General features: G+C 40.5%; 1 protein-coding gene and 1 pseudogene across 2 annotated transcripts in view; both read left to right on the forward strand.

The window, feature by feature from the left end:
* LOC308041719 (cytochrome P450 20A1-like) overlaps positions 1 to 17,453 on the forward strand; it is a 136,367-nt pseudogene that overhangs the window by 70,512 nt on the left and 48,402 nt on the right. The window lies entirely within an intron of this gene.
* LOC308041678 (neurobeachin-like protein 1) overlaps positions 1 to 17,453 on the forward strand; it is a gene marked incomplete at its 5' end in the record, with an annotated part of 58,659 nt that overhangs the window by 17,812 nt on the left and 23,394 nt on the right. The window contains 17 exons of the mRNA XM_080346586.1: positions 722 to 1,025; positions 1,891 to 1,976; positions 2,280 to 2,369; positions 4,076 to 4,244; positions 5,293 to 5,426; positions 6,999 to 7,158; positions 7,255 to 7,357; positions 9,132 to 9,288; positions 9,855 to 10,013; positions 10,364 to 10,523; positions 10,830 to 10,918; positions 12,186 to 12,767; positions 13,289 to 13,464; positions 13,822 to 13,975; positions 15,425 to 15,553; positions 16,780 to 17,085; positions 17,190 to 17,339. Coding sequence (XP_080202712.1) covers positions 722 to 1,025; positions 1,891 to 1,976; positions 2,280 to 2,369; positions 4,076 to 4,244; positions 5,293 to 5,426; positions 6,999 to 7,158; positions 7,255 to 7,357; positions 9,132 to 9,288; positions 9,855 to 10,013; positions 10,364 to 10,523; positions 10,830 to 10,918; positions 12,186 to 12,767; positions 13,289 to 13,464; positions 13,822 to 13,975; positions 15,425 to 15,553; positions 16,780 to 17,085; positions 17,190 to 17,339 — 3,108 coding nt within the window. The remainder of the gene's footprint in view (positions 1 to 721; positions 1,026 to 1,890; positions 1,977 to 2,279; positions 2,370 to 4,075; positions 4,245 to 5,292; positions 5,427 to 6,998; positions 7,159 to 7,254; positions 7,358 to 9,131; positions 9,289 to 9,854; positions 10,014 to 10,363; positions 10,524 to 10,829; positions 10,919 to 12,185; positions 12,768 to 13,288; positions 13,465 to 13,821; positions 13,976 to 15,424; positions 15,554 to 16,779; positions 17,086 to 17,189; positions 17,340 to 17,453) is intronic.

Consider the following 17,453-nt stretch of genomic DNA (forward strand, 5'->3'; position numbering starts at 1 on the left):
CTCAGTTTAAAAATGAAATAACAGATTACCATGATTAGATTGTGGGGTTTTCCCCAACATAGTTACCTGAGAATACTGACATAATTTATGATGGGTAATCGTAACAAACCACACATCTGCCCTCAGGATTCATGTGACCGTACTTAATGAGGAATATTCCCTGTTGTTTTCAACAGTAATGGTTTTTTACTTGTATTTTCTGTATGTTCCCTTAATAGCCTAATCTCATGCCTGCTTTGTTAGCTGGATAAGCAGTTTACACACAGTTAATCTAACCATCTGAACGTGTCCTCATTTAGCCTAAAAAAAGAAAAAACAGCAAAGTATATGTCCAGTTTAGTTTTCTTTATAAGCATTGTCCATTCTTTTTTGTGGAACAAATACCATTTAACCTGGGCTACAACGCTGAATATTCTCTGTCTTTTTTAAGTTCCAATTTGGTATTTGTTAAATGTGTTGACCGAACACTTAAATCGGACATAATCTTAGCAAAATCAGTATAACACTTAAAAAATGAGTGTAAATGTAATTTCCATTGCAAGATAAAACTCTGGATTTTGGCCCATCTTTAGAATAAGCACTGTAAACACCAAGGTAGCTAAAACCATGGCAGGTAAGGTTTATTTAGTTAGATTTACTTTGTTGACTGTGGCAAAAAGAAAAAAGAGGTTAGATTTACAGTATGTGTTTTGTTTTCTTTCTTCCATGTGTGACTTTCCAGTCTTTCACGTCTTGCTGCATTGGTTCTGCTGGCCAAAGAACAACTACTCCTCCTCCATCTCAGATACCAGATCCACCTTTTTCCTCCCCTGTGCTGCCCCATCGGACGTCGCTCGGGGGCATCCTCTCTGCTGGGAGTTGGGGCGGGATGCTTGGAAAACCAGAGCTCATCACCAAGATGATCTCAGCAGGGACTCAGGACAGTGAATGGGGATGTCCAACATCTTTGGAGGGCCACCTTGGGTCAGTGATCATCTTTCATGAAGCACTGCAGCCTCCTCAGGTGAAAGCGTTGTATTTAGCAGGTGAGTGGTGATTGTACTGGTTTTTGTGGAATAAAAGGGATGAGTTATGGAGAAGACCCCGTGGAGCTTAGCTCTACATAGACACATAAAGAAGTTACAATCCAGAAGAATTGCAGAGCTGGCCTGAGTGAGAGCACCTGATAACAAATAAGCTTAAAATGGAATGATAAATATTTTATTACTTTTATTTAAAGTGTTATGTTTGCAATAAGCTCATCTATCTGTCATATGCACAGACCTGCAAAAATATAAACATGAGGTAGTATTTTCATTTTTAAGTTCTTAATTTTTGCTACTGTTTGCCCACACTTGAGTTTGCCATTGAGACTCTTTAAAGTATTGCCCTTGTTTTGATAGGCTGCTTACAGGTGACGTACGCTTGGGGATTTTTCCATAAGAATTAATTGATAATTAAGGGGTTATTTTTAAGAAACATTCTGATAAGCTCTGTTTTGTAGTTCAAGGTGTTAAGGTATTAAATTTCATGATGACTTGGGGTTGTTAGAGATTAGCATGAAAACACTTCCATCATTTAAAGGAAACATTTTGCATTACTAAACAAAAGCTCTCTTGAAGGTTACTAATTTTCTGAACATTTGGGCTTGATGACAGAGATTGGTGACAAATACGAGGTAGATATTTGTAAAGAGAGAAATATTAGATCTGTTTGAATGTAAAAAAAAAAAAACCTTTGTATAGTTTAGGTATGGTTTAGAATATCCGATGTGTTGCAACGAAGCATAGTAGTATAAAATCTGTGAATTAATGAACTGCATTGATATCCAGGGTATTCTTAAATATATATGTTATAAAGATATACTTGATGTATCATTTTAGATGTATATATATATTTATATTTTAATAGGTCCAAACTGTTTAACTCCATGGAAGTCTCAAGAGGCTGAAGTAGCAGATCTCCCCAGTAAGGTTCTTCTTCATTATACACCAAAGGTATGAAATAATACATAGCTTCTCTGTGATTTCACAACGTGCAGTAATCTCAGAATATGTTCTAGATGGTCTCTTTATTTTTTTTGCTGTTGCTGTTTCGTAGAACACGTGAGCATACCATCTTTACACTGTGCTTATTTTGGGAAGATAAAGAGCAATAAGAGCTTGCTTAAGCTATAGTCTTTAGCAGAGATAAAAGATTTTTCTCTTGTCTGGCAAAAGAACAGAATTGTCTTGTACAATTGTGAATGTCAAATCTAAGATAACATATATGATGTTTCAGCCTCTTCATTTGTTTAACAGGCCTGCAGAAACCAAATTTGTCTTGACCTGTCTGCAAATCTTTTCCATGGAAGACTAACTGGAAACAAAGTAGTAAACTGGGACATCAAGGTAAATGCATACTGAAGAAGCATAACCCAATGTAAATCCGTAGTGGAAGTTGTGTATGTTCAGCTAACTTCTGGAATGTTGGAAGTTATTATCATACTGCAAATGACACTTAGCAGACACAGCATGTTTTTTGTAATGGGCATGAATGGGTTAATCCTGTAGCTGGAGTAGTATTACACTTATTGAGACCTTACAAGTCCTACTGCTCTTAATGTCACAGGTAATGCATTAAGTTATATTGGTAGCTGACTATTCTTCATAACCTATTCAATGCATGTTGCATATTGAAAGCATTTCATCATCTCTAGGGAATTCTGTCATGGTTTTCTTACAGTCTTAAACTCTGAATTAGATTAAGATTAGTGGGGTTAAGTTAACACTTGGGACTTCTGCTATGTTAGACATATAAAAAATATTATTGAATTACAGATGACAAGGTCTGGAGTTAAAATAGTACAAGAATCTAGCATTTTTTAAAGAGAGAAGTTAATGTAGTTATCTTGTTTACTTTTGGTTTTGGGTTGGCACAGTCCAAAAGCCTCATTTCAGAGAAAACAACAAATATTCACTGAAGTGTTGGACCTTATTCTGTCTCTGCTGTACACTAAGTGACCAATACTTTTTCCTTACTATTGGATACATTGGGATATCTGATTCTTACAAGCTATGCAAATCATCTTTGTTTAACTTTTGCTAACAGTTGTAATCACAGCAATACTGTTATATTAGTATGGGAGCTTAAGAATTAACATTTTCTGGCTAAACCTGCTTGTAGTTTCCTGCTCAAACACTCCGTTATAGCAAAGCTGTCCTATATCTTGATTTTTGTTTTCTTAACCAACACATAAGGTCCTTACGTCCTTCTGATAAAGCAGTTAATTTCATAGTCTCATGCCACTGACGGTATTATATGTCCATTGGATGTCTTCTGTGTAAAACAGCAAATAGCCTCTACTTGCTACTTCATGGAGAAGAGGAGGAAACCATGAAACGCACTCCAGCTTAATAAATACCACCATGTACCTGTTTGCTTATTTGTTCCCTGATCACTAGCACATATGAATGTAAAAATCAGTCAGGCTTGCTCTGTGCAGGAGGAAATCAAGTTATGTGCAGCATCAGAGTTTGATCCAGAAACAGTGACACAAATAAGGATTTATTTATTTTAAATTTAGGTAGAATACATCCACTTTTGTTTTATAGGCAGAATCTTCGATTAAGGGCTCTTAGCTTTAAGAAAAAATAAAATCCAAAGTCTGAGTGTAGAAAACTTGTCACTAGAATACCACTTTCTTTTTTCTTTAAGGAAAAATGTATGTACAAATTAATAATCTACTCTACTAGCAAACTCATTACTGAGGAAATATTGTTGGACCTACACTGTGCATATGCTGATTTATGGAGATTAATGTTAAGAAAATTCAGACTCTTGCTAGTTGATTTTGCCGTGATACAGTTTGAAAAGACTGAAGTTTGTTCTCTTTGCTCAGTAGTGGGAAGAGGGGTGGGTGCGGAGTGCTTGTATCTCTAGCTCTATGTTGTGAATACAGGTTTTAGGAGAATCATTCATTAACAAACATGGTGGGGTTTAGCACCCTCTTGAGGAGAAAACCCTGAGGTTCCTTTTATTTGGAGGAAATTTCTTTTACATAGTTTTGGGGGTTTCATTTTTGCTGATGTTTTCCCTCCTTTTTCTCTTGATTTAGGATATGATCAACTGTATTGGTGGAATAAACGTGCTGTTTCCACTGCTGGAGCAGATCAGTTTTCTTGGTGCGCCGATACCTGAGAAGCCTGAAGGGGAAACTCTCCCTCCAGAACTCCTTACTCCTGTAGAGGGAGACTGGGTGGTGATGCCATCCACAAAGGCGTCAGGTGGGCAAGTACAGCTGAACTGAAAGGATTTTTCAGATTGATTTAAAGAGTCTTTCTGTGAGTGACAGAAAGCTGTTTGATTGTGTGCTGGCTTTTTTAGTATGCAAAGCTGAAAGGCTCTTTCTGTTCCTGGGTATCTGACATGGATGCTGAATACTAGGAGTTCAGCACTATGTAAAATTAACTTACTAGCATATTTCAAATATAGTTATGTTTAATAGCATATTTTTTCTTTTCATAGTTTACTATTACATTAGTGTAATAGTGTGCAGGTTTAAAATTGCTGTTCTGAAACGTTTGTTCTGATTATTTTGAGAAATTATGTTTGATGCAAAGCCTACTAATATCAATAATAAGAGCTTTCCTACAACTCAAGCACTGGGTCCAAAAGCCACACAAAGACTTAGCAGCATCAGCACAGTACTGTTTAGCCATTAGCCAACCTTTTATGTTCTTAGGAAAACGCTCAGACACCTACCTCTTCCACACGCTGTCAGATTTTAGTATTATATTTTCTAGAAAATGAAAAGAAAGCTTTAAGAATAGATTCTTTAAAGCTGTCCTAATATTAAGAATGAACTTTCATCTCAACAGAAACCACTGGGAAATCAGACCTTGCAAGGAAAACACACATTTTTTTGTTTCAAATATTAGATGATGAAGTAAAGTAAATAAAATATTTTTGTCTGTCTGTCTAATGGCTAGAAAGTGTCACTTTGCAACTCCAGAGGGAGAATAACTGCAGCATACGTAAAATGTTGCAACTGAAAGAGAAGTTTGTCTGTAACCTACGGCCAGATGGATAAAGCAACTGAAGTCAGGACTGGGGTGACTGGGGTCACTTTATTCTGGAGCAGCATGGAATGTCTGTGACTCTGCCCTGGAAAAATGTAAATACAACCTACAGCTAGGGAATGAACAGAAAAAGAGTTGAAACATTCAGGAAATAGTGAGGAATACAAACTCTTGATTTTACTTCTTCCCCTCTACTTTTATGCAGTGGTCCAAAAATAAACCATGAGGCTTTGGCTACTGTTCTGTTTTGCAGAAGCTCGCCTGGAGGAGAATGTTGTTGCAACTTTCATCTTGATGATAAAACACTTTATTCAGAGACACCATGTCAATCAAGAAAATCTCATCCACTCCCATGGAGTTGCCACCCTAGGAGCCTTGTTACAGAAGGTGAGCACGTTTGAATCACAGAATCACAGAATGTCAGGGATTGGAAGGGACCTCGAAAGCTCATCCAGTCTAATCTCCCCACCGGAGCAGGAACACCCAGATGAGGTTACACAGGAAGGTGTCCAGGCGGGCTGGAATGTCTCCAGAGTAGGAGACTCCACAGCCTCCCTGGGCAGCCTGGGAGTGTTCTGTTGGATCCTGGTAACAGTGTTCTGTTACCCTCACCAGGAAGAAGTTTCTTCTCAAATTCAAGTGGAACCTCCTGTGTTCCAGTTTGAACTCATTACCCCTTGTCCTACTATTGGTTGTCACTGAGAGGAGCCTGGCTCCATCCTCATGACACTCACCCTTTATATATTTGTAAACATGAATAAGGTCACCCCTCAGTGTCCTCTTGTCCAGCTCCAGAGCCCCATCTCCCTCAGCCTTTCCTCACACGGGAGATGCTCCACTCCCTGCAGCATCTTGGTGGCTGCGCTGGACTCTCTCCAGCAGTTTCCTGTCCTGCTGGAACTGAGGGGCCACAACTGGACACAATATTCCAGATGTGGTCTCCCCAGGGCAGAGCAGAGGGGCAGGAGAACCTCTCTGACCTACTGACCACCCCCTTCTAACCCACCCCAGGTCCCATTGGCCTTCCTGGCCACAAGGGCCCAGTGCTGGCTCATGGTCATCCTGCTGTCCCCAGGATTATACTGGAACCTGGGGTTGTTCCTGCCCAGATTCAAGACTCTACACTTTCCCTTGTTATATATCATTAAATTTCTCCCCACCCAACTCTCCAGCCTGTCCAGGTCTCTGATGGCAGCACAGCCTCTGGCGTGTCAGCCACTGCTCCCAGCTTGGTGTCATCAGCAAACTTGCTGACAGTCACTCTATTCCCTCATCCAAATAATTGATGAATATATTGAATAACACCAGCCCCAGCACTGCCCCTGAGGCACTGCACTGGATACAGGCCTCAACTGGACTCTGCCCCATTGACCACGACTCTCTGGCTTCTTCCCTTCAGCCAGTTCACAGTCACCTCACTCCCCGCTCATCCAGCCCGCACTCCCTCCATTCAGCTGTGAGGATGCTGTGGGAGACTGTGTCAAATGCCTCAAGTCAAGGTAGATCACGTCCACTGCTCTGCCATCATCCATCCATCTTGTTATGTCCTCATAAAAGTCACTGAGGCTGGTCAAGCACGACTTCCCCTTGGTGAAGCCATGTTTGAGAAACATCCTTTAGAAATGGAAGTTAGGGATGAGGTCCTGATTTCTTGGAAAAGTTCTTAGTTTGGCCAGGATGCGAGGGTCTTCAAAGGTCCCCTTAGTACCTACTTTTCTTTCTCATGTTTCTGAAAACAGAGAGACATGAGAAGCTGGTGTTTTGTCTTTTTTTTATGTTCTGCTTTTTTGGTTATAGATACTCTGTATGATTCTTCAGACTACACTGGGTTTTTGTTTATTGTATTGCTTTAATAGAAGAAGACATTGTTGTAGAAGACAAAGAATCCCAAAATTTGGCTTGAAAAAACATGAAGTTTGTTAGGAGATTGAATGCTAACAGCTGCTGTTATTTTGAAAGGTGCCAAGCAACTTAATGGATGTGAATGTACTGATGGCTGTGCAGTTGCTGATAGAACAAGTTTCAGTAGAAAAGAACATGCAGCTTTTGCAGCAGATGTATCAACACTTGCTTTTTGACTTCAGTATCTGGAACAGCGGGGACTTCCCCTTCAGAATTGGTGAGCTCTGCAACTTGGGCAACTGTGCAAAGACACAGTACCCTTCACGTCACATAAACCTTTATCTGGGTTCTAATAGAAAACTTTATATTGCAGGGCATATACAGTATCTTTCTACCATTATCAAAGACAGTAGAAGAGTCTTCAGGAAGAAATATGGTGTGCAGTTTCTTCTAGACACACTCAGGATTTATTATGGGTATGAGTTTCACCTCTTCTTAACTCCTCCTTATTTTATAATATTTTATGTGGCTGTTGTTTGTTTATGTTTGTTTGTTTGGGGGTTATTTTTGTTTGGTTTGGGTTTTGTTGTTTTTTTGGGGGGGGCAGGAGGGGGGTTGTTTTGGGTTTTGTTTTTTGTTTGTTTTTCCCCAACATCCCAGTGAGCAAATTAATAAATAAAACTGCAGGTTGACTTTTGATCATTGATTTAACTTTCAAAATTCAAGGTTTTTTTTAAAATTTTTCCATTTAATTTCCTACTTTTCCATGACCTTAATTTTTATTATAGGCTTATATAAATTTAGGTCAATGACACTAAAAACACTTGGAAAGGTTGTTAACAAGTCCTTCAACAAATATAACAAGTCATCAGCAAATTTGGTGATGACACCAAGTTGGGAGGGAGTGTGGAGCTGCTGGAAGGCAGGAGGCTCTGCAGAGGGATCTGGATAGGCTGGAAAAATGGGCTGGTTCCAATGGGCTGAAGTTCAACAAGGCCAAGTGCCGGGTGCTGCACTTTGGCCACAACAACCCCCTGCAGCGCTCCAGGCTGGGCACAGAGTGGCTGGAGAGCAGTCAGGCAGAAAGGGACCTGGGGGGACTAGTGGACAGGAAGCTCAACAGGAGCCATCAGTGTGCCCAGGTGGCCAAGAAGGCCAATGGTGTCCTGTCCTGTATCCAAACCAGCGTGGTCAGCAGGACAAGGGCAGTGATCCTTCCCCTGTGCTCTGCACTGGGGAGGCCATACTGGAGTATTGTGTTCAGTTCTGGGCCCCTCAGGTCAGGAAAGAGATTGAAGTGCTGGAGCGGGTCCAGAGAAGAGCAACAAGACTGGGGAAGGGACTTGAACACAAGCCCTATGGGGAGAGGCTGAGGGAGCTGGGCTTGTTTAGTCTGGAGAAGAGGAGGCTTAGAGCTCAACTCAGCACTCTCTAGAACCACCTGAAGGGCAGTTCTAGCCAGGTGGAGATTGGTCTCTTCTCCCAGGCAGTCAGCAATAGGACAAGGGGCCATGGGCTTCAGCTCTGCCAGGGGAAATTGAGGCTGGAGATTAGAAAGCAATTCTGTGCAGAGAGAGCGGTCAGGCACTGGAATGGCTGCCCAGGGAGGTGCTGGACTCACCGGCCCTGGAGGTTTGTAAACTGAGATTGGACATGGCACTTAGTGCCCTGATCTGAAATGGACTGGAGTTGGACCAAGGGTTGGACTTCATGATCTCTGAGGTCTTTTCCAACCCAGTTGATTCTGTGATTCAATCTTGTAATTTTATCAACAATGCAAATTAAGTCATAGATCATTATCATTATGAAAAGAGAGGGTGTTTATCATTTTAAGCTATTTTGGTTTTTTATAGCCTTGTAGAATTTGAAGTAGGACTTTTTTAGGAATTCAAAATTTTAGCTTTCAGTCTTGGTGATTTCTGTCTGTATCTGTATGAATGTAGTTATGTCATTGAGGAAGATTGGCTAGAGACCTTGCTCTTTGCTTTAGAGGGTCGGGGTGGGAGGGACCTGAAATCCTGACCTGTATCCAGATCAGTCCAAGTCTACATTTCTGGGCCTTATAGACTTGGTAAGTCTGATCTACTATTTCTTATTACTGTTCGGTTGCCTTACTTCAGTAGAAATTGGTGACCTGTGCCATGATATATAGGTAGGTGAAAAAGTACAAAATTACAAAACTAGCACAACGAAATTACTGTTAATGAGGCATGAAGAACTTCCTTTGCTTTTCCTGTCTGTCATGTGTAGCAGTGGCTGTAAAGACAGTGATTTGGCTCCTGATGACCTGAGAACAATACGGACGTCCCTCTATGGACTGATCAGGTATTTCCTGAGCAAAGGTGGAACACATGAAGAAATACAGAGCATCATAGGATACATAGCTGCCACAACTGAAGAGGAGCAGGTATCCAATATGGTCTATGTTAGTTGTTTAAACTGTATGCATTTTGGTTTTGTTGTTTGGTGTTTAGAAATCTTGTGTCTAGTGTGCTTAAAAGAGGGGGGAAAGTGTTATTAACACAAGCAAAGTGTTATTTGATGCTGAGGCAGGTTATAGGAGCACACTCAAAAGCTGACGGTGCTCTGCAGATGGCCATACTTTACAGGTTATTTTTTTTTCCCTGAAGGGGGCAGAAAGAACATGATATGTAACACTGCCATTAGAAAACTTCTCTTAATTTACAAAACCAAATTAACTGGACTTCAACTCATCAGAAGTTGTAATGATGTCATTTCTATTTTGTAAATGCCAACTGAACTTGAACTCTAATTACAGTTTGATAAGGTGTCCTATATGGAGGGAAAGAAGGTATCCAAAAAATGTAATTTTAAATGGAGTAATATTGAGTAGACAAAATGTCTATTTTGTAACAAGCCAAAGGCAAAATTTCAAAGCCAATAAAACGTCCCCCAAATGGAGTATGCAGTCTGAATGAGCTGTGGATTAATTTAGTTGTCTTAATTTTATAGCTCTATGGAATTCTGGATGTTCTCTTCAGCCTACTTCATTCCAGCCCAGCCCCAGACCAGCTTTTTTTATTGCTCTTTGAACCAGGGAATGCTGATATTCTTTACGCTCTGTTATTGCACCAAAGATACTCTGACAGACTTAGAGAACTTGTTTTCAAGGTAATGAATTGAATTGTATGTTCTTAAATCGATCAATCGAACCTAAATTTGTGGTTTTGTCTGTAGTCTGACACTGCAGACGTGCATGCAATTGCAGAGATACTCATCCTCCATGTTTTAATTTTTCTTTTCTGTTCTGTTAGCTATTCTGTTTACTGCCATAGTCACAATGGAATTAGTGTTCTCTTAAAGTATCGATACCTTTAAAAAAACAGTCCATGTTGCTTGAGTTAGCTTACAAAGTAAACTTAAAAACAGTGGACCAGCATGTTATATCATACATATGAAGATGTAGAGGTCTGGATGCTCCCTTGTGCTTATTTTGCATTTGTGTGTGCTTTTTCTTGCAGATTGTGGAAGAGATGCTAAAATGCACTAAAGTTTATGAACGTAGTAAGCACCGAATGAGACTCAGGGAGGTGGGGTACTCTGGACTGGGGCTCCTTCTGAATGAATCTGCGCTTACTGTTTCTCTTATTAAAAACCTTCTTAACCAAGTTCTGTATGCAGGTAATTGGCAAGTGTTGTGTCTACCATTAATAAACTCCTCCTGCTCAGAGGCAAACTTATTGATTTTGTTTGTTTGTGCTTTGTTTTGTTTTGTTTTGTTTTCAAGGAAAACCAGAGCTGTTACTTTACAGAGCTTTTCTATTCAAGGTTCCCATTAGTCTCAGCTAATATTGTGTTAGTTCCCTGAAGTTTATTCCCTTTATTACCCCTGAATGTAGCAGTGACCTCCAAGGCAATTTGTAATATTTAGCTGTCACATTCTCTTGCAGGATATAATTAGTGTTGTTTTTTCTTTCTGCCCTACAGATCCTGCTGTGAATTATAAAGATCTCCTAGCTGTAGTACATCTGGCTCATAGATCAGATATAAACATGAGAGTGGTCATCTGCAGAAAGGTTGGTAGTCTGCTTTAAACAGGAATACTGTCCCTTAAGCCCGTAAGCTGTACGGAATCCCAGAATGTCAGGGGTTGGAAGGGCCCTGGAAAGCTCATCCAGTGCAATCCCCCCATGGAGCAGGAACACCCAGCTGAGGTTACACAGGAAGGTGTCCAGGCGGGTTGGAATGTCTGCACAGAAGGAGACTCCACAACCCCCCTGGGCAGCCTGGGCTAGGCTCTGCCACCCTCACCAGGAAGAAGTCTCTTCTCAAATTCAAGTGGAACCTCTTGTGTTCCAGTTTGTACCCATTACCCCTTGTCCTGTCACTGGTTGTCACCGAGAAGAGCCTGGCTCCATCCTCCTGACACTCACCCTTTGTGATATCTTAATTATTTGAGGCTTTATTTGTTGCTACTGCTTTCGTTAGCAATGATTTACCTTAAAAATGAAGCCCATCTGTCACTTAATGTTGAATTTTCTGTATCCCAGTCCTTTTAAGAACCAAAACACCAAGCAAAGCCTCTGTCATGATTCTCAAATAGCTGTATTTTCTACAAGTTAGAGATTGTAGACTCCTTGAGATACTGAGTTTTCTCAAAGGATGCATAAGACCATGATCAAAGTTTTGTATTCTTAATATCTTTTTTTGAAATAATATATTATGATTCAAAAGAGTGGTTGGGGCTGCAGGGAAGAGATAGGGAAGAAGCAGCGACTTTTTCTAAACCAAGCTCTCTCTGACTTTTATTGCCGAAATTAGTAGTAGCGAATGTAGCTGTGAGGCACTATATTGTCTATTAAGGTTTCTCAAAGTGAAAAAAGGGAAATTATAATATACATTATCGGAAAGCTATTAATATTGCAGCTTTCTTACTTTTATCTATTGAGTAGTTCCTAATCAAGCGTATTTTCTGGTCTAGATTTCTTTTTTGCAGACTAATGGCTGAATTAGGATTATTTGTTGGGATAGTTGGCTTTTGCTGGAATTGGTACAGAAGAGTGGCTGGAATATGAGGACTTAGCAATATGCTTTGGAAGCTTTTCTTCCCTGCTCCTGAGAAATTTTTCTTTATCCCTTTTTTTTTCCAAATATACTATTTCTAATGAGAAAAAATATTTTATGGCTTGTTTGTTTATTATTAACTGATTGTGGCTCTTTTACAAGAGCCTTAAAAAAGGCAAAAAGTTGTAGATTGTAAAATGTCTAATTGCAAAGCTAGAATGAATGCAGTGACCCACCAAAATTAATGTATACTCATGGGATATCTTCTGCTGTCCTCAGGTTTTGCACCTTTTGCATTCCCAGCTGGATGCAGCACAGCAGATTTCTCAGCAGTTGGGCTGGCAGGACACTTTGATTCGACTGTTCCTGAAAGAAAACTCAGTTGTCCAGATTGGCTTGAAAGAGACCAGGGCTGATTCCTCAAGGGAAGAGGAAAAAAAGCTTCCTGCTGAAGAGCTTCAGAAACATCAATCTGATAAGACAGAAGGAGACAAAACTGGCAGCTTCGCATGTGTTAATGGTCTGTTTGATCAGTGGAGTTTAGAAGACGCCAAATCCCTGGACGTCCCTGCTCATTTCTCTGTCATGCCACTGGAAGACGCGTCCACAGCGGAGATGTCTTTTAGGCTGGAGGAGCGGGAGGAATTGTGGCACAGCAATCCTTCACATTTGAGCTTAGATCTCTCCAGTGTTGACTCTTACGAACTGGCGGACGTTGCAAATCGGCTGACAGACAGCCAGCCCAGCACACCCTCACCCATAGAGAACACAAAGGCGTTCTCTGGGCAGCCCGACAAAGAGCTGGCTCTTTCAAATGATGTGGGCTTTGCCGCCGATCTTTCTTTATTTGAAAACCAAGGAGTAAGTAATGCACTCTCTATGCGGTTAATTTTTCCAAATGTCTGCAATTGCTGTTTATTTTTTTAATAATCTTCCTAATGCATAATTATTGTAGGGTTTTTTTCCCCCTCCTATCTTCCAACAGAAGAGCAAACAATATAGCTATTTTATAGGGGTACTTCCTTTTGTAACATGTCTCCTTTTTATGGTTCTCTGGTTGGAATAGCTTTGATGTTAAAACAAAGAAAACTACAAACTCCCCCCTCCTTCTATATTTCAACATCCTTTACCTTCCAGAGGAGGCATAGAGCAGACTAAAGGTCAGGTTGAAATAATGATGTAGGAATCAAGTCAGTATGTATTACAACATACAAGCAAGCCATGGTCTCTTATCTTTGCATTTGCATGTATGTGGCCATTGGACTTTAGACTGCAGAGTTTTCAAAAACACCGAAGCATGCAAACGTAGACTATGATGAAGGAGAAAGGTTTTGGAGGTTGTCTAGACTAGAAGGGCTGTAAATATTTCTGTTCTTTTGTAGGGGGGTGATACTGAACTCATACAGTTACTTACCGACATCCTACTGTGTATAATGTGGAAAGGCATTGAAAAATCTGATGCTGCTGCTTGGATTGAGCGAGGGCAGGTGTTTTCTGCACTGACCAAACTGGGGATGTCTAATGAGTTGCTGCGACCTTCTGATGAAATAAAACTCAAGTGAGTGTCCGGTTCAAGGATGGATTGTTTCATCTCTTTTGAGGGAAAACAGGGAAAGGGGCTTTAGTGAAGCAGGGAAGGGGCGGGTGTTTCACAACAAGATGTACTTTTCTTCACATACTGTCAGAAGTATATTCTGCTACCTATTTAGTAGTGTCACATGGTGATAAGGTTTTGAAAACGTATCGCTGGTTTCGTGAGCTTTTCGAAATCTCTTTTACCTCATTGACTTATCGAGAAGATGACAGTTATGTCACTGCAGACTAAGATGCTCAATTAAATACTTAATTGGATATTTTTAGGCCACTTACACTTAGAACATATAATAATGACTTTGGGATTTTGTTTTCCATGCAGCTTACTGGAGAAGATGTTAGAATGGTCAGTCACTGACAACAGAGATTCAAAAGCTCTCCCTGCACATGCTGAAAATGCCTTCATGCTCTTGCTAATTGTACAAGACTTCCTGCAGGCAGAAGGACTAGTTAATTCAAATTTATGGACAGAAAAGGTACAGTAACTACATAATGGAAATACTGTATATGGGCTGAAATAATACTGGAAAAGCTGTCAGCTTGGATACTGCTGTTCCTTCTAGGCTTGTTTTTAAATGGTAGATACTACAGAGTGAGCGTCTGCAGTGGAATGGGTTAGCTTGCCCCTTAAGGAGTAAAAAAAGCATGAATACTTACCACAGGGAATATAGTTAATTTTACAAGTTAAATAGGCCTCTAAGTGGTGGTACTCTTTCTTGAAAATCCAGGTATTTTTCAGACTGGAGAGGTATTTAGAAAATGTAGGAGCTAATGAAACAGTGTCAGTTGTAGCCTAAGCAGATTTTGCACCGTTTATCAGCAGGTATGATGCATTGTGTGTGTCCTGATTAAAAAAACCAGCCAAAACTCTGCTCTCAGTTGCAAGCTGAGAAATGTCACTTCTGGGCTTTGACCCCTATTGGATGTTCAACATAAGGTTGTGCATATATATGCAAATAGCTCAATTTTCTAGATCAGAGTCAGAAACGTGAGATCTGTGGAAGAAAATTACTAATCAACGCAATAGGTAACGTAAAGGAGCTTTCTGCCGTCTGGCTCTTTCTCCTGCCTTTTAGATCCCCATCATTTGCCTCAACATTTGTGTCGTTTCTGGCAGTAGTCTTGTTTCCTTTGCTGAGTTGTCATTGCTTTTCCATTTTTCAAGGCTAAAGGGGAGAGGCATTGTATGGAGCCACCACCACTTTTTTACATTTCAGTAATTTATTAAGGAATGTATGAAGGTATAGTGGTTTTAAGCAAATACATCTGGATAGTGAAATGTGCCATTTACCTGCAAATACCTACCCTGGTGTAGAAATACTGAACAGAAAGGATTGCCTCCTATATTTTTTATATATTTTTAAAGACATTTATAGCTTGTTACACAGTTTCAGGTGTTTCACTAAATCAGATATTCATGAAGGAAGCTGTGTTTTCCTTCTCAAGGCACTCTGTGCATTGCTATTCCTGGTAAATTACTAGCATTACAGTCAAATAATTTAAAATACAAAGCAAAAGAATGAAGTCCTATCTATACTAAAGGCAGAAATTGCAAGTTGGTGTGAGATCTGTGCTATTTAGTAATAGTGTCTTTTCAGTTGTAGTAATCCTACTTGTGGAGTCTTTAGCTTTCCTAAGGAAATGACATTTACTGGACATCAATTATAGGAAAAAACATATGCATATATACCACATGTTGGTTTTGGCTTTATTCAGGGGAGACACTTAAGTTCACCGTATGGGGCTAGAGATATTTTTTTGTAGTCAGGAATTGTTTTGCAGTGCGGTGTTCTGGGATAATTTTCTGGATTTGGGTAAGTTAGAGCTGTGTACACAGCCTCTTCTTCAGCTAGTTGAAATGATTGTGTTTCCAGCTGGAGTAGCTGTTGTGAATTTTATTTCACGCCAGTCTGTTTTTACAATAGCTCTTGGAAGAACTGGTGACTCTCATGGACAGCCTGTCCGTCTGGTACTCTGCTGGCCCAGAGGCAAAGAGGCTTTCACAGGTACAAGTCCGGTTGCTCCTTGGATTCATTGCACAAGATAACTTACAGGTTGGTGGCAAATTCCTACTAGTAGTGCTGTGTTTTAAGCGCGTGGTTGTTGTAACTGTTGTGGCTTATGGGTGTCGAGGTTTTGATTGCAGGGTGACAATAAAACCGTGGCAGATGTATTGTTAACCTCCTCTCCCCCACAACTTCTGCCTTCAGCTCCTCCCTCTCCTCCCTTCCCACTCAGCACAGGTGACTGGGAGGGAAAGAAGGAGGGAGAGAAGAGAGTTGGAAAAATTAAAGATGTTTTACTAATGCTACTAAGAAGAATAGAGAAAATAAAACAAAATGTACAAAACCAATCTTGAAAGTCCCGGCAACTGCAGAGCCGGCACCCGAAGTCCTGGACTGGACTCTGCAGCCAACCGGAGCTGGATTCAGTCTGTCACTGGCCTCAGCTGGCAGGGATGACTCGCAAGGTCCTCTCCTAATGTCGGCCACAAGGAAAAGGGACAAGAGTCCTCGTGATCTCCCATTTTTATATGTAGTATCACATGAATGGGATGTTATACTAAGTTGGTCCATTTTTGGTCACCTGTTTCTCCTTGCCCCTCTCGTGAGATGTGCATCCATCCTTATCAGTGACCTTGCATACCGTTGCTATGTCTACCAAAATATGTATCTGGCTTTTCAGGAAAATGCAGCTAATAAGAAGGCTTTAGCTGACATCTAGTGAGTCTGATGGCAGTCCTTCCTCCTTGTGCAGGGAAGATGTTTGCCTTAATTCTTACCATTTGCAAATTTACCCCGCAGTCTTGCCAATGTGCACCTTCTGAGCATGAGAATGAGGTAGAGGCCAAGCTGTTGGAAGCTGGGACTATGTAGGCACTACTAGTGGCAGTAAGATAGTGATTCTGATTGTGACTTTTTGTTTCTACCATAAAATACATCTATTTGTAGTTTAGGGTTTATGTATTTTTAAGTGCACATGAACCTGGACTGTTCTGCCAAATCAACATTTGGAGCAAAGTTAGCAGGGCTGTGCCTGGAATGAGCCCTTCAGAAAAGCCAGGCCTGTTAGTTTATGTTTGGGCTTGTCTTAATGCAGCTGTTTGTGGTTGCAGTGGACTCAGGTTCGGTCTATTACAGGATGGATGAGTGGTCAGTGTCCATATTTGATGGATGTGTGCCTTAGGCTTCCCAGGATGCAGCCAGAATATGTCCATATTCCTGTGCTGGAAATCACTATTTTGAGTATTGCATTCATTTTTTGTTGTTTTTCTGTGTAGGTCTGTGCTATGGCAGCAGCCAAACTAAACACACTTCTTCAGACCAAAGTAGTTGAGAGCCAGCCCGAAGCGTGCTACATCCTGGGGAAGCTGGAAGGCATCTTGAGTAGATCAATTGAAAAGAAGACAGAAACTTACTCATTTTTGATTCCCCTTGTTCGGACTTTGGTATCCAAGATTTATGAACTTCTTTTCATGAACCTGCATCTCCCTTCATTGCCTCCTACCAATGGCAGCCCATCTTTCTTTGAGGATTTTCAAGAATACTGCAGCTCTGCTGAGTGGCAAGTGTATATTGGCAAATATGTAAGTAGTAGATTATTTTCCATCATTTTCCCTCTCTTTTTAGCCACGAAAGCAGAGAAACTCATTCAGAAATCACATTGTGCTTTTTGTTTTGCTGGAACCAGATTATTCCAAATATGAAGCAGTATGAAGAGAATTCATTCAGACATGATCACGAGCAGATGACACTTTATTGGAGGGATTGTTACGAAGCATTTATGGTGAACATGCACAAGCGAGACCGAGAGAGAGGAGAAAGTAAGCTTAAATTTCAGGTAAGGTTTTGAGTGAGTGCAAGTTTATCTTAGAAGTATCTTGGGAGTTGCCTTCTAAAAGATGGAGAAACTGAATTCCAGGATGCTCCAATTCAAGTGATTGCAGGCAGATTG

The sequence above is a fragment of the Nesoenas mayeri genome (genome assembly GCF_963082525.1).
Source record: "Nesoenas mayeri genome assembly, chromosome: 6".
NCBI lineage: Eukaryota > Metazoa > Chordata > Aves > Columbiformes > Columbidae > Nesoenas > Nesoenas mayeri.